Source organism: Crotalus tigris, unplaced genomic scaffold (assembly GCF_016545835.1).
Source record: "Crotalus tigris isolate CLP2741 ecotype Arizona unplaced genomic scaffold, ASM1654583v1 scf7180000017611.44802233496:7321179, whole genome shotgun sequence".
Lineage (NCBI taxonomy): Eukaryota > Metazoa > Chordata > Lepidosauria > Squamata > Viperidae > Crotalus > Crotalus tigris.
Genome location: NW_024096511.1, coordinates 949,881 through 973,614, shown reverse-complemented (window position 1 = coordinate 973,614; position 23,734 = coordinate 949,881). Strand labels below are relative to the sequence as shown.

The following is a 23,734-nucleotide window of genomic DNA, read 5'->3' as shown; positions in this document are numbered from 1 at the left end:
CTTATTTTCTGGTTATATTTGGGGAAATACGGTACTAAATGCGTCTGTCTGGTTGACGATATTAACTGGAGCTTATTTTTGGGGTGGGGCTTATATTACAAGCATCCTGAAAAATCATGCTAGAGCTTATTTTCCAACTGGATCTTATTTTCGGGGAAACAGGATATCTAGATTCTTGCTAGCACTTTTTAATATGGATTTAAAGTGTATTTATTTATTTATTTAAATAGATGATTAGGGGACTGGAGGCTAAAGCATATAAAGAAAGGCTGCTGGAATTGGGTATGTTTAGTTTAATGAAGAGAAGGACGAGGGGGGACATGATAGCAGTATTCCAATATCTCAGGGTCTGCCACAAAGAAGAGGGAATCAAGCTATTTTCCAAGGTGCCTGAAGGCAGGACAAGAAGCAATGGATGGAAACTAATCAAGGAGAGAAGCAACCTAGAACTAAGGAGAAACTTCCTGACAGTTAGAACAATTAACCAGTGGAACAACCTGCCTCCAGAAGTGGTGAATTCTCCAACACTGGAAGTTTTTAAGAAGAGACTGGACAGCCATTTGTCTGAAATGGTATAGGGTTTCCTGCCTGAGCAGCGGGTTGGACTAGATGACCTCCAAAGTCCCTTCCAACTTTATTATTATTATTATTAATGAACATACACATCTGCCTATCCACAGAGTGATAGTAGATAGCTCACAACCAATAAAAATAGTATAAAAAGTGATCATGCCCTTCCCACCAAGTGCCAGGCCACCCTACTGTTGACCCTCTGACTCAGGCCCATCAGAGCCAAGTCTTCACAACCTTCCAGAAGATTAAAGGGTAGCCCCTTTCCTCAATCTCAGGAGAGAGGCTACACCTAAGGGGCCAGGGAAGCTACAGAAAAGGCACACAGGGAAGCTCCCATCAAGTAACAACCTTTGAGGAAAGGGACTTGGGCCAAATCTATCCTATCTGATATAGTGGGATGAAGAGAAACCCTTGAGGAGAGACAATTCTTCTTTAGCAATCTGGTTATAAAAAAAGTCATTATATGTAATTTCCCAACATTCTGTAATCAACCTTCAGATTCTAGTACATTTTTGTAATTTGACTATTCAGAAAATAAATAAAATACGAATTCAGCTGTAATTTTCTACAGGGAATTGCATACCACTGCCAATTCCTCAGGCTGGATGAAAATATCAAGCCTGGTTAATTTACAGCGTTTAAAATATATTAGGCTAATAGAGGTGATGGTGATTGCCTTTAGGATGTTACAGGTATCAGCACTGATTGCACTGATGGAAAAAATGGATCAACACTATGATGCTCCAACACTATAATGTATGCAAGATACATTTGGCAAGATTGTAAAAAATTCTAATTTTATTTCCTGAGCTTCTCTGCTATCTTGCTTTTGTTGTTCACCTTCAGCTGCTCACACAAACTTCAAGGCCTATTGAGCTTCTGTTTGCAAAGACAGTGGGGGTGGGAAAGATCAGGGAGGGAAGCTAGGCTATTGGAAACCAGCAAAGAGTGATTGACTATAACACATCCCTTCCAAAGCGCCCATATTCAGATAAGCAGGGATCAGCACCAGACAAACAATCGGGCAGAAAACAATACTCTAATCAAGGAACTATCAAGGGGGAAACTATACCCCACCAAAACTGGCAAAACAAACTACTGAATATAAACAGGCAGCAAGTGCCACACTCACTTAACATTGATAATGTTAAGTAGCTGGCTAATGAAACATTTGCAACCAAATAATTAAGCTCAGACAGTACCCAAAACCTTACAGAGGGACAGGGAAAGAATAGGGCATGTAATCTAAATAGTCTGGGGAGTCTTACACAAGCCTTTTACTGTGGTTAGGAAGAAGGGGTGAAAGAGCTGAGCAAAGTCAAACCCTTAACTTAAGGAGTCCTTTTGCGTATTCTGGCCAGTCAGAGTTTAAGGATTTGACTGAAAGCTGAAAGGCTACAACCACCTTGTTGGATCAGATCAAGGAGTCAAGGTTACATTTTCTACATAAGATGCATTCAGGAATCTGACAAACATTTAAAAAAAAGATGATTTCTCCTGAGCAGCTGGAATTCAAAGTATACTATCTGTGATCATAAGCATCTGTAGGGGGCCAATTATGATATTGTATGCGACAATATCTTGACTTACATATTTTGTCAGGTGTCAGGATGCAAGTATGTAATGGTGACATTTGCATGAAGTTTGTACTTACTTGATAACACTGGAGTTTGCTGTGCGTATCATTATCTGTTATTCTGAAAATAGCAGATAGTCATTAAGACTACTAATTAGTATAAGCATCCATTGATTTATCCAGGAAAAGAATACTTCCAAAACATCTCAGCATGAGAATACAAGATAGGTATATAAGTCAGTGAAAGAATTAATTCTTTCATTTACATATAATGGGTCCTATGATACGGCATGAAACTTATATTTCCAAGGGATATATGTGGAAATCTAATTCTCTGTTGGGAGTCTAAATTGTCTTTCGAGAAATCTCACTCTCTTAAGAAAAAAGATTGTAGACACAAATTAACTGCTGTTATAACATCAGCACTATGGTGCCTACAAATGCTGTAGGATACTTGGATACTTCTCACTCTGCCATGTTGATTTTTAAAATATTTTTAATTAAAAAAATTAAATGGGATGCTAGCAAAGCCAAGCACCATCCTCGCACACACACACACATATTTTTTTATTTCTTTCAGATCCCACAGATATTTCACAGGCATTCCTAGAATATAAAACTGATCAGAAGCTGCAGTCCATCTGATTTGGTTGTGTGTCCATCTGACCAGAAGAAAGGGCTAAGGAGACAAAGTAGTGGGCATTTGGGGAGTTTGGAATGAGAAGTGACAACTGTTTGTAAATAGGTGTTTTATGATCGGTCAAGTCCACCATAACAGTACATTCAGAATGCTCTCATCATTCCAGAAGATGCTTATCAACTCATATAGTTTAGAGAACTTTGTCACAAGATAAGAGCAGCCTACAGAATCCTACTGGGAAGCCATCAAGCAGGACATGATTCATCCTCTTGTTTGAATTCAGAAACATGGCACTTCAGATAGTGAAGTCATATGGCCAACTTAATTATGACCCATTGACAGCTTAAGGGCCAGTAAAAACATGTATGGGTAGCTGTTTACTTATTACCTCAATTGGGACTGGAGTTTAGGTCTAAACAAGGCAGTTGTTAAATGATCATCATGTAACTAGACCCAATTTTACAACCATTAGCTGGTTAATCAAATCAGCATGGTCGTTAAGTAAATCATGTGGTTTGTTAAGATGAATCCAATCTACCCAATTGACTTTGCTTGACGGAAGCTGGCTGGGAAAGTCACAAATCTCATTCTTGTGACCACAAGTCACTACAATTGTAAATACAAGCCAGTTGCCAAGTGCCCAAATTGTGATCATGCGACCATGGAGATAACACAATGATTATAACTTCGAGGATGAATCATAAGTCACTTTTTTCTGAGACCATCGTTAACGTTGAACTGTCATTAAGCGAACAGTTGTTAAGTCAAGGGCTACCTATATTAAGCCCCGTTACTATTAGTTCCCTATGCTGAATTATCCCCTCTAATATTCTTGGGTTTTCTGTTTTCATTACAATAGCCAGTTCATCTTGTCATACCATGCAAACCAGGCCATTTTTTTTTGCTCTGTATGGGCAGTCTTAATTAAAACAAACCAATAAAGCTCAAGTCTGTCTTCTTAAAAAAAAATATTTCAGATGTTTTGAATTGCTGAAATCTAACAATGTGAAGATAGCCGAAGAATCTTTACTTATTACCAACATTCAGCTAGTATGCAGTATTCCTTATCTGCAAAAGTCTAGACCAGGGGTTCTCCACTTGGCAACTTTAAGACTTGTGGACTTCAACTCCCAGAATTCCTCAGCCAGCTTTCTGGAATTGAAGTCCACAAGTCTTAAAGTTGCCAAGGTTGAGAACCCCTGGTCTAGAAGCTCTTGGGGTTTGGGTCAACATGATTATCAGATCATGCATAAGGCAAGACTCTGCTGACTGGAGGAAGATCCCTTGGCCAGTTAGCTGACTGAGCACTGAACCCATACTCTTGCTGATGGTCATGTGACTGAGTTAGTAAATTATGAAATGAAAGAAAGATTAGGTTTGCATTTCTATATGTAGTCCCCAATGTTCTTTGAGTTGGAGGAGACACATATTCTTGTATCTTCCTAATAAGTCTTCAGAACAGTGGCTCTCATAAAGCCTGAATAGAAGTGCTTCCTCCAGGGATTCCTCATATTTTGGGGGGTCAATTTTACCTTCTTTTGTTACAACAGGTAAGGAGGACAAATACATCCTCCCAGTCCAGGGATTCCAATCAACTGTTTTGTTCTGCTCTTCTTCCATCCCTGTTTCCTGGTTTTCCCTGGTCATTGTTCCAGTCTGGTGAAGTTTTGAAGTTGTCTTTTGAGTTATCAGAGATAGTAAAGTGTGTGGCTCTTTGAGTGCAGTTTCTTTTTCATCCAAAAAGGTCTCTTTTGAATCAGGCACCAAACAAATGTCTGCTATAACATCACACTCAGAACACAAGGCCTGGTTGGGCTCATCAGCCATGAAATTTATCAGAGGGACCTCAGCATCATATAATTGTAAAGAAGCAGAATTCCTTTCATGCACAAGGACTTTTTTTACCGGTGGCCTGAAAGAGGTATCTGGAGCTTGTGTGTCAAACTGGGGGCAATAGCCCTGCTTTGTCCCATAGATGGGCAACTCTGACATAGCTGCTTGTGAATTGTGCAGTGCACAATCTGGTTCCCAAATACAGCTAAATATTTGTTGTTTCTCCTGAACTGGAGTCATCTGTTCAGCCCTCACATCAAATTCATATACCACCACCTCATCATTGTGCGGCTGTCCTAAAGCCTGGGGCGATTCCAGCTCTGCCAGTTTTATTTTGCTTCTATTTTGCTCATTTTTGAGTACAATGTCCTTTTCTAAGAAATTATTGTTTCCTAGACCCTTTTTTGAAGCTTTCTCTTCCACACAGCTTCCCGCACCAGTCTCAGCATTGATGTAACCATTGCCAGTTTTCCACTGATCATTGTCCGTAAAGGATTTATGTTCTTCTACAACATTAACTGTAATTAAGTTAACCACTATTTTTTCAGAAGGAACAAAACTATCTCTTCCACAGCTTTGACTGTATTTCAAGATCTGAAACAAAAAAGGTAAAACTTTAGAAAGAAAATAGCCCTATCTGTTAAATATCAACTAAATCTGGTGGAATATGCTTGTGACATAACTATATGAACATTTCCTTGATGACATTTTCTTGATAACTATCAGGCTTACGGTGCTGAGTAAGGAATGGAAAATTGGTGGCTAAGAAAGATATTGCCTGTTGGCACCCAGAGTTTCACACCTTTCCCTCTGAAAATTAGGGGAAAAATTGATCTACAGCTACCACTTCCTCGTTCATTTACTTCTTATCTTCTTTTTTCTGTAATTTCTGCTTCATTATTTTCTTAATTTCTTCTCTACAATTTTTCCTTTCTACCAAGTTATTATAATATTTCTTGCATTTCTTTCTTTGACATGTACTTAAGAATTCACTTATCTACTGCTATATATATATATATATATATATATATATATATATATATATATATATATATATATATATATAATATATATATATATATATATATATATATGTTTTCTGAGGTTTTCACGGGGGTTTATATGTAGGTCTTTGGTTGTTCGGGTTTTCTCCTGCGTGAAATTGGAAGTGTCTTGGCACCAAGACACTTCCAATTTCACGCGAACAACCAAAGACCTACATACATACATACATACATACATACATACATACATACATACATACATATGATGCAATCTTCGATCTCCGGGAAGAGTATACTCCAGTTATTTATTGTTAAAACCACATTTAAAACAATAAAAACAGTTATATACAAAAATTAAAACAACTTAGCTTTCGCTGGACCAGCCAATAAATTTAAAATACAGTGATCCAAAGTATATGCATGATTGAGGTATGTATTTTTAAATACTTGTGAAACATCAAATAGTGAGTCTACAACTCAGTGAAAAACCTAAAACCTTTTTTAAAAATATATCAGTTCATTCTTCTGCTTCTATTAAAGACTGCAAGCACCAACGCTGCAGAGTTCCATTCTTTAAAATTCTGGAGACATTAACCAATCACAATGGTAAGCATTGTACTGTTGAAAAGTAGGCTCCCAAAAGAGTCAAGGCAAGGTTCCCATACTGTATTAAGCCATGTTTGTTGCTTAATGCACACTGTATGAAGTCTTGCTCTAAGGATATTCTCTGTCTCTTGATGGCATGGCAACTGCTTGTAATCCATTGAGAGCAAATGCCCCATTGGAAGGTATCTATCTACACTTCCATCTTCCTAAATACAGCACAGTTCCCTCCTGCCAAATCTTGCTTGGCAACTTTGGATTCTCCTTAATGAGCTCAAAGCTATTGGTCCTTTGCAGGATTATTTGCAGTCATCTGGTTGTCATTCAGGCCACATTTGGGGTATGTGTGTGTGTGTGGTTATCTGTATTCTCAGAATCACTTGAATCAGAGTGAAAATGGATAGGGGACCTTCTTGGGACTTCGGAAAGGACTGTGTTGTAAACAGGAGATAGATGGTGGCATATACAGAAGGAGATAGTGAGACTCTGAGGATACAGATAAACTCCCAAGTGGCCTCAGTGATTTTCAGAGTAGTAATGACCAGATGATTGCAAAGAATATAAAACCTTCCATTCCCCATCAGTTAGTTAGAACTGAAAAAGCTTCTTGGATAAGAAGCAAAACATTTTCAATGAAAAAAACCAAGAAAGTCCAGTTGCCTTTTGGAAAAACACCTTTGGGACATCTTCCGATGTCTTTCGCCATCACTGTGGGTAAAGCTTGTTATTGATTTGCCACAATGCTGTTTGAATGACGCTAAAAGATTCTGTAAGTCAGAGGTCCCCAACCTTTTGGGCTCCAAGGACTGGTTCTGTGGAGAAAGATTTTTCCGCGGACCAGAGGGGGCGTGGTTTTGTGTGCTGCCTGCATCCAGCGGATGGGGCTTCACTTGTTTGTGCAGCCCGGTTGCTGGTATGCTGCGGCCCGGAGCCAGTCCACGGACCAGGGGTTGAGGACCCCTGCTGTAAGTCATTTGTAGAAATCCTCCATAGTCATGTAAAGCACTTTGAGCCCTTCCAAATAGTTGCATAGGTGAAAAAGAGATATCTTACCAAAAATATTGTCTCTACCTGGCAATTGTTATTTTAAGAAAAGCAATTTTGGGCAACTGCTCCTTGGTATGGTTTGCTTCTACAGTACCTATCAGGAGATTCTTCAAGTGAACTATTTTATGTAAACTGACCTGAGGATAAAAAATGCAAAATTCATTCCTCCACAGCTGTTGAGTCTTCCTGTTGTCCATTTCTATTAATGCATGACAGAAATTGCAGCATCCGCAATTCCCAGGAATAGCTATCTGTATTTAATGTCCACCATTGTTTCAGCTAAAGAGCTTTTTTCAAATAAGACATTTGTACTTGTATAAAATAGGTTTCATTGCATATTGTCTTAAAAAAATTATGGCATCGTATATTTCAAAGATGACAAAGAAGCCTTACCAAGTTCTTGGGATACGTTTGCTTCACAAGATGAGTGTACCTATATAGACAACAGCTTGACATCAAAATAATCAGGACTAATAAAAGGCCTGGTAAAGTATATCCAAATATGACTGTTGCAGTTTGTTTGAAAACTGGATCTGCTGAGAAAATATAGGTTAGATGTTTTCCATTTTTCAAAGGGCCAATAGGCAAAAAGCATTAACAATTGACAGCTATCTTTCCCATTTGAGAGCGGAAAAACATGCATTCTGCATGTGGTTTTCAACTTACAAGCCATTCATTTTGTGATTGTTTGAAGTTACAATGGCACTGAAGAAAAGCAGTCCTCACACTTAAAACCATCATAGTATCCCCAAGGTCTTATGATCAAAATTTGGGCATTTGGCAACTGGCATATATTTATGATGCTTGCAGCATCCCAAGGCACCTGACTGCCATTTGTAATCTCCCCAGCCAGCTTCTGACAAGAAAAGTCAGTGGATGAAACCAGATTTTCTTGACAACTACGTGAATCGTGTGCTTGTTAAGAGAATCTTGCTTCTTCCACAGACCTTGCTTCACTTAACAACTGCAGTGAATCTGCTTCTTCCACAGACCTTGCTTCACTTAACTGCAGTTATTTACTTAACAACTATATATAAAAAAAAGGGGTTGTAAAATCAGATGCAACTGACTTAACACTTGCTTTGCTTAGCAACAGAAATTCTGGTCCCAACTGTTGTAAGTCAAGGACTACTTGTACACTGAATAGAAAATATGCTTAAGATGTTATATCTATTTGGAAGTTTAACATATTTTAAAGTCTTTCTAATTTCGAGTAAAAAATCTGATCAGATTAGAGGGTTATTCAGAACCGAGAAGTGCCCTTTAGCTTCTGTAGAGAATTTTGACAGTTCTGTCTTCAACATATGCCCACATATAAGCCAGAATATTTATGAAATATATTATTTTTCAAAACGCACTGCATGTTAGCAAGCATTAAAATAAGGTCCCTTTTATAACTTCTTGCTTGTGTAACAGCTGGGTTATGTTCTTTTAAATTCTATATTTAGGCTGTTCATCCAGAGTAAGTTATTGATTTCTCTGCCAGCAGTTTCTTTCTTCGCCTAATTTATCTGCATTTATTAGGAATACATAGGCAATTAATAATGACTAAAAGGGGCTGACTTGCTTGTTTCTAATAAAAGATTTAAAATTATGCTCTTTAGAATCCCATCAAAGCAAAAATGCAACTACTTAGTATTGCAGAGCTGGAAATGAGTGGTAAAAACAGGTCTATTTTTGTAAAAGTAACTAGCAGAGGCCATATTGTAATATGAAGGTTGCCTTTTCTATCTATCATGAGACATGAATGGAAACCTAAGGTCAGCTATGATAGATCTTGGTTGATCTTTCAAAAAAACAATTATGGTGATATAGAAATTGAAGAATGAGAAGGTTTCCATTTGTGGCAGATGTAACAGATGTAACACAGGAAAAGTTACATGTATTATAAAGCCAAAAGATTCTTCTTAAGAATTTTCAAGAGAACTAGAAACCTATGTGGAATTGTTCCTCAACAATTTTCGTCTGTTCATAGTATTGATGACACACAGAAGTGTGGTGTATTTTATACTCCTTTGCTTACCTTTCAGGGTAGCAATGCACTGTTCTTCAGATAATTCACTAAACAGAAGTGGAGTAATATATACTTGTACTGTGACACAGTATAGTCTATTTGGCTGTAACTGTTGCACCTCCAATCTGTTGTTTTGAATGCAAAACATCCACTAAAGAAAGGAAGAAGGAAGGAAAATCTTTTTATGTTTTAAAAACTTAACTATATTGAGATGTCACTTACTGAACAAATACAGTTGAAAAGCCCTTTCTGAAAACTACTCTATAGTTTTCTATAGCCTCATATAAAAGCAGAAAATATGCCATATATTTGGGATTGAAAAGCCTAGCTCAGTGGTGGCAAACCTATGGCATGCGTGCCAGAGGTGGCACTCAAAGCCCTCTCTGTGGGCACTCATGCCATACGCTGGAGATGGCAACCATCCCTCTTCAACTAGCCGCCTGCTAACTCGCCGAGGTCCCACATGGCTGGATGCATCCCAGCACCCATGCGCTCTCTGGCCTCTGGGTGCAGGGTCCGATGGTGTCAGGCAGTGCCCGGCCTGGCCCCTGTCTCACCTTGCCCTGTGACAATGGCATCTCCGCCCTGCCTCACCCCACAGGACGAGCCTCCTGCCCACCGCCCCACCTGCCAGAGACCCCCTGGATCTCCCCCCAACCTTGCCCGGCTCCAACAGGTGTCCCTCCCCATGAGCAACATCGAGGTGATCATGCCTACCTTGGCCACACCCACCCAATCTGCCATGACACCACAGCCATGCCCACCCAGTGGGCCACGCCGACCTGGCACCCAGCGATAAATAAGTGGATTTTGGGATGCAGTTTGGGCACTCGGTCTCTAAAAGGTTGCCATCACCGGCCTAGCTAAAAGCACTGCATAACAATAAATATTGCAATCATGCAATAAGGTGTCACATATGATACTTCCTCACTATACGTGGAAAAATGAAAGTTTGTTCTGCTTTGAAAGGGAGTCTTTTGTCTTCAACAATATTTTGAACCAGAGCTTTGTTCAGGCAACAGATGCTTGAAATTCTAACATAATAAGTAACTTCTGATTTGATACGATAGCACTTATGCTATGTTGTGATATGGCTATAAAAGTGAAAGACTGTTATTTTTACAACCTGTTATGAATGCGCAAACCGTGTTAGATATGGCACCCACAAACAAAAGTTGCAAACAAGTCACTGACTGGTTAACAGTTCCCAATCTTCTGGGGGCACATTTGGAATTAAAAAAAAAAATGATATGGGAACAGTTGCAATACAACTGCTGTGGGATATAGTTGGTCACATATAAATCAGGTTGAGGGCACTTTAAAATGTTCATAGTGCCCTCTTGTGGTCTGGCTATGTTCATATAGCATAAACTGGGCAACTCAGTTGTGCTGCTGAAATTGGTGGCAAAATGTTCAATTTCCAATGATGTAATATTTAGGAATTATTTCTATCCACAAAAATAAAGGTAGAAATGGAAGCAAATACTGTACTGGGGAGGCAAACAAATTGGATTTTCAGCCTTCCTCTCCAACAGTGACCTGTAGTGAAATATTATAGCCGGGGTCTTCAAACTAGGCCCTTTTATGACTTGTGGACTTCAACTCCCAGAATTCCTCAGCCAGCATGCCTGACTGAAGAATTCTGGGAGTTGAAATCCATAAGTCATAAAAGGGCCAAGTTTGAAGACCCCTGTATTATAGCAACTACAAATCCCAAAGCAGGTTGAAAAAAAAATAAAACCATCCCTGTTATTTCCCCTTTCTACCATGTTACCTTCTCCTTATGACATCACCTGGGGCCATTCCCTTGGTTAACCGCAAATTGCCTCTGCTAATTCTGGGAAAATCTCCATCCTCCCTGATGCGTTGTGTTAATCTATTATTTCTTTACTGATGCCATATTGAATATACCACATATATAGCATCATCTAATTCCATTTTGACTTGGTACTATGGGAGGATCCACTCTCTACATCTCTATGTTTTCCCCTCCTCTTCCTCTCATACACACACAATGCTTGAGAGAGAGGCAGGCAAAGAAAAGTGAAGAAACTGGGTAGAGAAAACTATTTCAAGCAGGAAGTCAAAAGGACTTGAGTAGAAGGGCAAAAAGTATCAGCTCAGTTTCCAGCAAGGATTCTAAAGCCTCAAGAATCCTTGGTGAGAAGTAGATTTTCATCTATTTCAGCTATATATTTTAAGCCAGCTTTTTTTTTTTTTGAGAGGGGGGTTTATTTAAGGTACGAGTCAGCAAGGCAGATGGACAGCAATGCCACTGGAAGTACAGTGGTTCCAGATTATATCTCGATCGCTTCTCTTTGGAGCTTTGTCCTGCTCTGTAGTTGCTTCATAGTTTTGCTTCTCGTTTCTACTTCTGGCTCTGTTTCCTGAATTTTTTTTTTCAGTCCGCGCTTGCCATATTTAAGGTAATTAGATAGAGGATAAGCATTGATTTGACCTGGCAAACTGCCCTGGAGTTCCAGGTGCATCTTTCTTTTCCAGGAATTCATATACATTGGCAACTCCTCAAACTGGGGGGAGGAGAGGGAGCTTGGGAAAGAAAACAGATTTTGAAAACAAGAACGCCCTCCAACACGAGGCAATCTCCTCCTCACATATAATCTTCTGTTCTAGACTACAGATTTCCTACTACAGATGTGCCTATGAAAAGAGAAAGATTAAACTGGGAACATCTACAAACCCAGACGTCAGGCACAGTTACATTCTCACTGGATCTACAGTTATTGTCTGAAGACAGCCTTGGATTTTATCTCTGTCTGTCTACCTCAGCGTTTCTCAATCTCAGTACCTTTAGTCTGAGTGGAGTTGGCATCCGCTCACCTTAAAGTCACTGAAGTTGAGCTACACTGATCTACACCTTCATAAGCCAGAAGGATGCCACTTCTATCTAGTCCAGTGGTTCTCAACCTGTGGGTCAGGACCCCATTTGGGGTCGAACGACCATTTCACGGGGGTCGCCAAACAACGCAGTCCGCCATTTTTTCCCCCTTTTTCTTAGCTGTGTTACTCCCTTTTATTCTATTGGCTTTTGAAAGCCAATAGAATAGGCTCTCTTGAACAGAGTCTAATTCTACTGGCTTTCAAAAGCCAATAGGAATTGTCCAGGCTGTCTCTGCCCTGCTGAGCCCGCCAAAAATCCCATTCTGCAAACGGTGCTGCACGAGTTGAGTAGTCCTCGACTTACGACCGGTTGAGTAGTCCTCGACTTACGACCGGTTGGGGGTCGCAGCATTAAAAGGTTGAGAACCACTGATCTAGCCAGTAGCACAATCCATTTAAATTGCCAAGCAATAGTTTCTATTTCCATATTCACACTTACTCTTTTATTTATGTTCTTGTTGAATACTGACACGTTATATTGTAGGCCCGAGTATATTTCCTGCAAATACACGGGTTGCTCCCTGGGATTTCTCTTCCACTTCTCGGGGGGGACAACAGTGACTGAAATAGAATTCTCGGTCGATGAGAGGGCAAATGCAGGTGGATCGATAGTTGCTGAAAAGCAAACATATATAATTATTTAAAAGAGTAAGAACACAATAAAGGAGAATATTTGTAGCTCAGGGTTGAAATGAGGGGTCCTTGATGCTCTCTGAGCTTGCTTGTTTCCTTGCAGTCATTTCATTACCGAAACTAAGTAACATCATCAGTGCTAGGGATGATGATATTACTAGCACTGATGATATTATCTACTTTGCGTAATGAAACGTTTGCAAGAAAACAAGAAAGCTCAGAGAACACCGAGGACCCCTCAGTAAGAACACAATCAAAACCAACTGAGACAGAATTTCCTTGTTGGTCTATCTCAGTGTTTCTCAACCTTGACAATTTTAAGGCATGTGGACTTCAACTCCCAGAATTCCACAGCCAGCATTGCTGGCTGTGGAATTCTGGGAGTTGAAGTCCACATGCCTTAAAATTGTCAAGGTTGAGAAACACTGGCACTCTATCTGATTTATTTTTACCTTGAACTTTTCAGTAACGCAGGTTTAGGCTTGCCTATTCCAACAGGTACCTCTCCAGTTTGTCTCACTACATGGATCATCATTTCAAATCAGCACAGACCATTGTGGCTAGTCGTGAAGAAACCTAGGTTCCAACACAATTATAGAGGACCAGATTGGCTAAGCTGACTTACGTTAAGAAAAGTTTTAATATCTTCCCTTCAATTGTATCATTAATTTGAATTTATTTAGAAAAATTCAGTATATTGAGCAGGATCTAAAGAAAAAAAAAACCTGAAAAAGTTTTCCATGAGTCAAAAGGCATTTATATTGGTTTTCATAATCAGTTGCCATTGAATGTATACCGTATGGCCAACCTGGCTTTGAAATTGAGAGGTGATTCAGAAGCAGTTCCTGATGAAGTGTGAGAATTTTTTAATCAAAGAGAGAGAGAAAAAATAAAGCTACTAGACTTGTCCAGGCTTCTCACTGAATCTATATATTGCAATAAATATCTTTAGAAGCTGTATTGTTTTGATTAACACAGTGACACTTTCGGAGGGGAAATGGAAGTGTGTATCTGTGTGTTTCCCATGGAACTTCCTTTTTCAACTTCAACAAGTTTGGAGAAACAGACCAAAACCAGAACATTAATGAGTGCCAGTTGCAGCAGACTGAAATTAATATCCTCTACCCAGAAAAATAATAAATCACCTGCTTTCTCTGTTTAATGAGCTGGGATTCAGCAAATCCAATATATACCCCTAACTAATAGCGAAGGTGCAACAGCATCCTATTTCATAAATGGCAGCCTCAGAGACACAACAGTCTTAGAACAATGCAGTCAGGGGCAAGTACTTTATAACTATTCTTCCATGGCTTCCCCTTAGGTATTATTATGAAAAAAAAAAAAAAAATCCCAAACTCCTGTCTGAAGCTGCTGTTCACATTTTGAGGGAAGCTTTCTTCTGCAGCAATGGGAGTTTTCTTGATCATTCAGCAATTAATGGAATATTTACTTTGTATTTCAAAGAATGCAATTGAACTGCCATGCACATAACAGTTATTATATAGCAAAAGCCTGAGCTGAACCTTAATTATACCATTTTCAGTCTTTGTTCCTAGTCACCTTCTACTTGCATTTATTTCTATAGAACAATCCTCAGGCTGTGTTTGGACCAGTTCCTCTTTCGCCAATCATACATTTTGCATATTCCAACATGCAGTGGTGGGATTCAGCCGGTTTGCATTGGTTCGGCAGAACCGGTAGCTAAATTTTGCTGAGTTCGGAGAACCGGCTGAATGAACACTGCTTCCGGAAGTCTGTTCTAGGCCTTGGAGGCCTGGAGGAGTCCTCCCAGGTTTGAATGGCCCACTATGGATGCACTTCAGAGGCCCAGGTCTGCATCCAATAAGAAAACCGGTTGTTTGGGTATTTGAATCCCACCACTGTCAACATGTGTCTGTTGCATGAAATCAGTGGTAAGGGATGAAGGTGAAAATCAGCAAATATCTAACACTAGTTGCTGCCCTTCAGCATCTCACAACATTGTTATGAGCATATATTAGTTGTCCTTACTGTCTGTAAATGGATTGAACCTTGGTGATTCTGCCCAGACAGAACAATTTCCCTTTAGAGAGACTTTCACTCTGGCATGATATTGCTCTTTGTGGTTGTAGGTTTCCTGTGAGAGGTCACACCAGGTTTGATTGATATTCTTACATTCCGGATACTTAATCCATTTATCTGTGCCATATCTGAATATCAAAAGGGAAAAGAAAAACAGTCAAAATTAGCATTTTTACAATTAATCCTTAATTGGGGTTGAATTCCGGGGAGGAGGGAAATGCAGAGTTTTAAAAGATTTCTTTGTTGTTTAAATATTAAATGCCTATTTTAGGATTTCAGAAACTGGACTTGGGGATTTCTTCCAAAAAAGTGCATTGGGGAATGGTGGGGGTATAGCTGTGTCAAAAAGAGCACAGCAATTTCTGCTTCTGGAATTACTTGCTGGTAAATTTGGGGTGGGCTGTGTCTGCAACTCTTTAAAGCAGCTATATCTTTCCCTGGGATCTCTGGCTGACTGTAGAACTGCTACACAATCCTGGGAAAAGTCAGGGCTACTTTAAAGAATTGCTATAGCTGATACATTCATGATACACCTGTTGTAAAGTGCACTTTTAGAATCCAGCCTGAACTGTGGCAGAATTTTACTATTCTATGATGTTCTCATACATAAAAAAGTTATGTAACATAGCAAATCCTCTTCCAGCTAAATTTTAAATAAATAATTCATTTCTTAAGTTATTAGTAAGGAATGATGTTGTGATGAAATAGTAAAAATAAGATTTAAAGACAAATTTTTCAAGGGCTCTGAATTGTTTCAAAAATTCAGTATTATCATTGAGGAGTGGCTTTTTCATGTCTAATACTGCATCCTTCAGCATACTCTACTGAGAGCTTCAGCAAGAAGTTAATAAGAGTGAGTTAAAATACCTTTAACTCTATGCTATGTGTTTTCTCCTCTTAATACTCTCCCAGGCAGCCAGTTGCAGAAGAGATATTTCTCAGTGGAAGACTGAATAAAGCTCTGATGTAAAAATTTAAAAATTAACCTTAGGACTGCCTCCCTCATTTATAATCTTCAGCCTCTTATGGTTATAAAAAAACAAGCAGAATGAAGTATTTGCACATGGAAATAGCTGACTTTTACAATGTACACAGTGTAAAATTCAATAGCCAACATACATCAAATACTTCACTTTATAATTTAATTTGTTCTCTGCTATTCCTTCTGGTGGCAACCAATGCAGGATGTTCTTCATGTTTCTGGAGATAAAATGGACATTCTGTGGGCTGGGCAAAAGACAATGTGATGCTATTGGGAAAGAAAACAAATGACACAAATGAACAATTAGATTATGATCCACACATTAAAACAAATTGGGGGGACTTAAAACAAAATAGATGAAGGGGCTTTGACAGAATGAAACTCTTGGGTGGACCAGAAGTTCTTTCAGGAAAATTGTTCCGTCTCCCTTCTTAGGCATTGAAAAATAGAGGATGTTCTTTGCTGTCATATAGTAGCTTCATATGGAAAAAGCAATCCTGTAGGCTTAATAGAGAGCCAGTTTGGTCTAGTGGTTAAGGTTGCTGTTGTGGAGAAAATAGGAGGAAAGTGTATTGAGTTATTTGTAAAAATAAAAAAGGTGGAATACAAATAAATAACATAAAAATAATATCTATTCCCATTTTTAATGCTATTGTGGATAGTTTGTTTTAATTATAAGGATACAATTTCCATAGACTGAAGTTAAAAATGATCATTGGGCTTATAGTTTACTGATTATATCTATAATATATAGTTGAAAATTTAATAGAGTAGCAAGTTTGTGACATTTTGGGGGAAGTTCATATTTATTTCCACTATGTTCCTGGCAATTTCTGGGGTCAATACTGTGTAAAGGTGTTTTGCTTCTGGGACAGCAAAGAGATAGGCCTGTATGGGCCTGTTTGGTTGCAGACTGGATTTTGATGATGAGGCTCATTGAATATTTAACTTTATAGAAGAACTCTGCAGATACAGATGGTCCTCACTCACCACTCTTCTTGTTCAGTCATTGTTTGAAGTTATTACAGACTGAAATAACTTTATGGCTAATTTACCATCTTTGCAGCATCCTTCAGTAACTTGAGAGTAAGCACAGCCATAGTTCCCAGCCATGGGCTGCAGTGCAATCACATTGCTTTCAATGTGTACAAAACAATGAGCAGGCACTTGAACATTGTGAAGGGGAGTGATTAGGAAGCAACCAAATGCATGAAAAGTATAAAACTGAATAGTCTTCTTTCTTCTGGTTGGAAAACACCACCATAGTCATATGATTTTCCATTTAGTGACTGCTTCACTTAACAGTAGCTTACAATTAGAGTTATTTACTAAGGACCACCCATGGTCCTTGGTTATTGGTTGCTCCTCCAACAATCATCCAATGTTACAATGGTGCGGAAAGAGGAATTTTAAGACCTATCCAATCACATAATTGCAGTTGAGTGCTTGGCAATTGGCATGCATTTATGATGGTGACAGCATCCCAAGGTTACATGATTGCCATTTATGACTTTCATAATGAGCTTCCAGAAGCAAAGTCAATGGGGAAGCTGGCTGGAAGTCAGCATGTGATGTCATGCTTAATGACATTCATTTCACAACTGCCGCTGGGACTAATATAATAAATTGAGCATGGTCACATGATGAATCATTTTACTAACTGTGTCACTTAGCAATGGCAAGTGAAGATTACCTGTACTTGAATTTGAAAGCTACAAGTAACTATGATTTGGTCTTGTGAATTACTGACAATATTTGGGAATAACACTTAAATTACTTAAGTACATTTATGGAGATTTTTTAAATACTAAAGATCTTAATGTTATGTTATGTTCCAAAACTTTGGGTTCTTACTATTTTGTGGGAATTGTGGTTATATCAGGTCTGCGGTATTGCTAAGAGAATTATTTTGAGAAATTGGAAAGGTAGCATTATTCCTGATATTAAGGAGTAGATTCAAATTTATCTATCTTTGAAAGGGTAATTCTATCTACTGTACTAATAAAAATGACATGATATGTTCTCCTCTGGCATAAATTTTGAAATATTTTGTTACCTTAAACTGTCTTAATTTATTTTCTTTAATTTAGATAGGTTTAAGTATGTTTTAATATTTTAGGATATATAATATCTATAGGTGATTTAATCTTTTTTTGTTAAGTTTGCTATTGTTTTCTTTTGTTGTTTTAAATAAGTTTTCCATTTTTGCACATTTCTTCTTATAAAGCTTTTTAAGATAAATAAGCTTAGTAGAAATAAAACACTGAAGTTCTTTTTCAAATCTGTGTTTGTACCGTATGCATGCAAACAATAGAATTAACCATATTTTGAGTTTGCATAACACAGTAAACCATAAAATAACCAAACCAGCTGGATTCATAATTGAGGTTAGTGCTTAAATTTGACCAAAATTAAAGTTATGCCATCAGGTTCACTGTAACGTTGATTAAATGTCTGTGAGAACTCAGTACATAATGCAGAATTCTATGCATCTTATTTTAACCATGTTATTGTTATGCATTGCCAATGTTGTCATTATGTAGGCCCATCATAATATGGAGCTATCTTTATAATTCTTTTAAAAAAGCATTTCTCACCTAATTGCATTGGTATGTCACTTTTTCTCCAAGAAAATCAAGATAGTATATGTGGATTTCTCACCCTTTCTAGGAGAACAATTTGTTCAAAATCTGCCAGGAAGCTTCATTCTGAATGAAGATTTGGGTCTGGGTCTCAGTGCAACCATCTAACCATCCGCTGCATTAGCTGATCAATGAAAACTGCAGGGCGGAGGAGGCACCCATCCCTAGAAATAACTTCAAAGCAACAGTAGGATTCTTTTTTCCCCCAAAGAGTGAGCTGTCCAACAAGGCAAGAAATCTTGAAGCATAACTAAAGACAATTTGAAAGCATGGGAAAACAGCCCAGCCCTTTCTAAGCCAAAGACCTGTCTGATCGGGTTCAGCTACCTGTTAAAAACCTTGCAAGTTTCCCCTAAGTCTACTCAAGTCTTGCACACTGTTTGCATAAACAGTGCCATTTTAAAAAGTGAGCTTGGTTGCCCCCCCCCCGCCCCCGTGATTCGTCCACTCTGCAAGTATTCCGAGGTATCCCTTTCCTGATATTTGCAAATAATAAATGTAACGCCCTTTCCAAGACCTAACCAATCTTTCGCTACCCTCTCATTATTGTTGCTGGCCGCTTTTTTTTTTTTTTTTAATCTTCATCTATCAACACATCCGTCGCTCTTAGAAAAACGCGCCAGGAGCAGAAGCGGCTCAACGTTTCGGGTTAAGCCCAAAGCTGCGAGGAAGCTGCCCCGGGCGACCCCCGACGTTCCCGCATCACCTACCTGCCACCTCTGAAAGAGGCGCGGGGAAAATCAGCCGGAGCAGGAGGAGCCAGAGAGCTGACGCCGCGCGGTCACTCATTGAGAAAGGACAGCGCCTGTGCGTTGCATGATGCTCTTCTCCGCCACCTATCCTCAATTCGGTCGGACGCAGAGGGCGACCGCAGCGGCGACCCCAACAAGCCAAGAAGCGAACTTCCGGTCTTCCTAGGGCTGACACACTTAGCGACTCCTGCCTGGCCGCTTTTGGCTCGTTCCCCTGAGAGGGAGTGACGCGCAGCGACCCTGCCGTACACTTCGCGCCCCGACTGCTTTCCAGGGCTTGGGCTAGTTACTTGCAAGTTGCGCGCTAGCGCCTGGTTCCCGAATCCAAACACTCAGAAGCCACGCCTGTTTAAGCGGAATAGTGGCGAAGTGGGAACTGGGTAGGGCCTGTCTGGGGTTTAAATATTGGGGGGAGGGGGAGGTGAGGGGGGCAGAAAGTCTAATTGCAGGGCTAAGATGCTGGAAAATCTCGTCAAAAACCAAGCTCTTGTTTCATCTCTCCCTGGCCCCCCCCCTTTTTGCATAGAAATTTCTTCCAGAAAGTTGTCTTTATTGCTTGATTGATTTTAGTTAAGTCTTATTTACCATAGCGTTATGAAATCTGTTTATCTCTAAATTGTGTGTGTGGGCATTGGGAAGCTGTTAAGTGCCACAGCTTTACAGAAACCACAGAGAGGTCTTTTTCAAATATTTTTTTTTCTCATCTTTGTGGGAGAGAATGCACAAAGCCACAGTTTTTGGCAGTGGTGCAAAATCCTTTGGAAGTCTGTAATTTTAGTGACAAGGTACAGTACTGTTAAACGTCAGCATTTCTGCCAGAAGGACTATGTCAATTTCTGTTTCCTATTACATGGTCTTAAGAAGTGGTGTATCCTACAATATTTTACTTGATTAACCATTTACATTAATTGAAGAAAAACATTTTAGTTAATTAAAAAGGCATTCACAATTTATGGTGCAGAAGAACCTTTATTTACTTTTTAAAAAATGTCAAAAAGCTGGGGCTAGCCAGCACAGCTTTAGAACCAAGGTATCTCTCTTCCAAGAGTTTTGACGAGAAGAGGATACTCTTAATATTGTTGCCTGCTGCAACACCAACTTCTAAAAATAAATAATTATATATGCATTTTATGAATATGTAACTGATTTGCTCAACAATGAAAATGTTCCATAAGATTGTACCACATTTTTTTATAATGCAACCCTACATAAGATTATATAGAATCACAAAATTTCCAGGAAATTGTATACGGAACTGCAGCAAATCTATAGAATGGGCTCCCTATTTCTTACTAGACATATGTAGGATTAAGCTGCAAATCATGTGACATCAATAGCCGCAAGGCCAGCAACATTGGCTTCTTGCTCTAACTCATTTTGTACAAGTTGAGGCATCACTTCGATGGTTCTCATCCTTTGGGGTGTGTCAGTTGCTTATTATCACCTGCCAATGTGTTGGCACAGGGCAACTGGTCTATCAGTGAAAAATGAGTATAGAGCTTTGTTGTTCATATTCTGAGTCTGGATTCACCCATTGCATAAAAACATAAGCCAAAGCTTACAAATCGTCATGGCATTTTGGGAGGCAAAAGTCTAGCAATCTGGCAAATAAAAATGGGATTATTTTATTAGAGTACTTGGCAATCCTATGTGACTGACATGCAAGTGTCTTTATAGATAAAATTTTGTGCATTTATTCTGGCAAGGATGTTCCAGTTGATCATTTCAAAATCGGCACTGCTGATTTAATTCATCTTCAGAACCTCCTCACACTTAGTGGGTGTTTGAAATTTGAAACTGATTCTGAGTTTACATAGTGGATTAAACCATGGTTTATGGACTAAATGACAATTGGCTTATGCTAATATGTGAAGATTGATTTATCAGTGGTAAAGTCAAATTCACACGACATTCTAAGCTGAATCCAAACAAGCCACATGATAGCTTAATAAGATGTGCAGAGTCAACCTCTTTTACTCTTGATCTTTATTGATCTAAATGTTTTAAGTCAGCTAACTAAGGACTAAAAATGAGTTTTACTGCAAATAATACTGAAAGATCTTCAGGCTGTTTTGAAGTTGGCAACTGTCCCTGGATCTCCATAATGATATCCAGTGCTTTTTTTGTAAAAAAAAAAAAAAAAAAGGTGCCGGAACTCACACACGTCATACAACCCGCCTTGCCTACCCTACAAGGATCCATCCAAAAAAGGTGCCGGAACTCCGTTCTGGCGTTCTATGACAAAGAAAGCCCTGATGATATCCTAAAGCACTTTTCATGAGATTAAACTTATCCATCAAGGGTACTTTTCTCTATATCCTTCATGTATTCATCATATTTATATAGCTGCCCATCTCATAGATCGTGACTATGAGGGAGTTTCAATAAAAAATACAATGATCTAAACTCAGACTTTCATGCTGTTTTCCATTCCAGACTGAATTCCTATAATAATGTGGGGTTGTCTATTATTATGAATTGGAGCAAGTTTATACAGAAAACCACTTTGTCATTACTTATATGAATTCTTTGTTAAGGGAAATATGAGAGCTATTGGACAGAATATATCAATCAGGGTAAAAACAAAATAACCTTTGTCCTTAGAGGCTGTTTATGTGATTACCATATAGTGAAAAAAAGACTTGCTTATGATTAAAACTGCATTTTATTTCTTCTATCTATTTTATGTATATGTTAATTCAACTTGATATGTGTGTACTTGATATAAGAGATTCTGATTCCTTTCCATAAATCTAAGGTCTTTGAAACATCTGAACACAATTGATGAACACAATTGAATATTATCCTTTTAAAAAAAGTATACTATTACCAGACTGTGCTAAACAGTCATATTAGGAAAATAAACAGAAATGCCATCTCAAAAATAGAACTGTGCTTAAGATTGTTATTTCACTTTAGCTACCCAACTTTCTTATGAGTATGTGTCAGAAATAGTGGCTTTGTTTTACTACTCTAACTGAAGGTGCCTATGAATTTGTAACACAATTAATTAAAAGAATTTCCTTTTCCTGATCTTTCTATCGTTGAGCTCAAAATAATTTTCTTTTCCCCCCAAAATGCATTTAGAAGAGCAAGCCATATAAATGTTGTTGAAAGCCCTCTAAATTAGAAATGTAAATAACATTCTCAGATTTAGTCCAAATAGCATCACATATTGCCAGATGGACTGAAGGGAATCATGCAAGAATTTGGAAGGAAATTATATGAAGAGATTTTTTTTTAATCTCTGCCAGATAGGCAAAGCATTTTTAAAAACAATTATATTTGGATGGAAAGAATCCAGAGACTAATTCAAACATGCACAGATATAGCAGAATTAAATAATCAGACTCAAAACAAAATATTTGTTTCTTTAAAATTACTATTTTTCTATCAAGGTTAAAAAAAAAAACACCCCTCCAAGAGTCAGTCTACATAGCAGCAGGATATAAATTTAACAAACAAACAAGATGAATTGGTATCTTTTAAATATCATGTTCAGAACAATGGAAAAATATTTTTTACTCAGCCAATTCTGACAGAAGAGTAGCCATGGTAAAGTTTCAGGAATCCTTCTATTCAAAGGAGTTACAAAGCTGAGACCTTCACTCCTATATACCTCCTTCATAAAGTAGATAGCAAACTCCTACTCCTAGTGTAAGAACAACCCTACATCACTAATAATAATAATAATAATAATGATAATAATAATAATAATAATATTGGAAGGGACCTTGGAGGTCATCTAGTCTAACCCCCTGCTCAGGCAGGAAACTCTATACCATTTCAGACAAATGGCTGTCCAATCTTTTCTTTAAAACTTCCAGTGTTGGAGCATTCACAACTTCTGGAGGCAGGTTGTTCCACTGATTAATTGTTCTAATTGTCAGGAAGTTTCTCCTTAGTTCTAGGTTGCTTCTCTCTTTGGTTAGTTTCCATCTGTTGGTTCTTATCCTGCCTTCAGGTGCTTTGGAGAATAGCTTGACTCCCTCTTCTTTGTGGCAGCCCCTGAGATATTGGAACACTGCTATCATGTCCCTCCTCGTCCTTCTCTTCATTAAACTAGACATACCTAATTCCAGCAACCATTCCTTATATGTTTTAGCCTCCAGTCCCCTAATCATCTTTGTTGCTCTTCTCTCTACTCTTTCTAGAGTCTCAACATTTTTTTTTACATCGTGGTGACCAAAACTGGATGCAGTATTCCAACGTGGCTTTACCAAAGTATTGTAAAGTGATATTAACACTTCACGTGATCTTGATTCTATCCCTCTGTTAATGCAGCCTAGCACTATGTTGGCTTTTTTGGCAGTTGCAGCACACTGATTGTCCACTAAGACTCCGAGATCCCTTTCACAGTTACTACTATTGAGCAAGAAACCACCTATACCAGTGATGGCGAACCTTTTAGAGACCGAGTGCCCAAACTGCAACCCAAAACCCACTTATGCATCGTCGGGCGCTGAGTGGGCG

The 23,734-nt window shown here is 38.6% G+C and overlaps 1 protein-coding gene across 2 annotated transcripts; it reads right to left on the bottom strand.

Annotated features, from left to right (window-relative positions):
• Nucleotides 1-2,883: 2,883 nt before the first annotated feature.
• On the bottom strand, nt 2,884-19,643 carry LOC120298917 (interleukin-20 receptor subunit alpha-like). 2 transcript variants are annotated; one of them, XM_039323123.1, is made up of 7 exons: nt 19,220-19,643; nt 16,005-16,134; nt 14,835-15,013; nt 12,631-12,806; nt 9,300-9,441; nt 7,670-7,812; nt 2,884-5,216 (listed from the first exon to the last, which is right to left on the bottom strand). In XM_039323123.1, the coding sequence occupies exons 1-7, from the start codon at nt 19,296-19,298 to the stop codon at nt 4,161-4,163; spliced, it is 1,905 nt and encodes a 634-aa protein (XP_039179057.1). In that variant the 5' UTR covers nt 19,299-19,643; the 3' UTR covers nt 2,884-4,160. The 2 variants fall into 2 exon arrangements, with proteins under 2 accessions (XP_039179057.1, XP_039179067.1); XM_039323133.1 differs by having other exon boundaries at nt 7,670-7,809.
• Between the last annotated feature and the right edge of the window lie 4,091 nt (nt 19,644-23,734).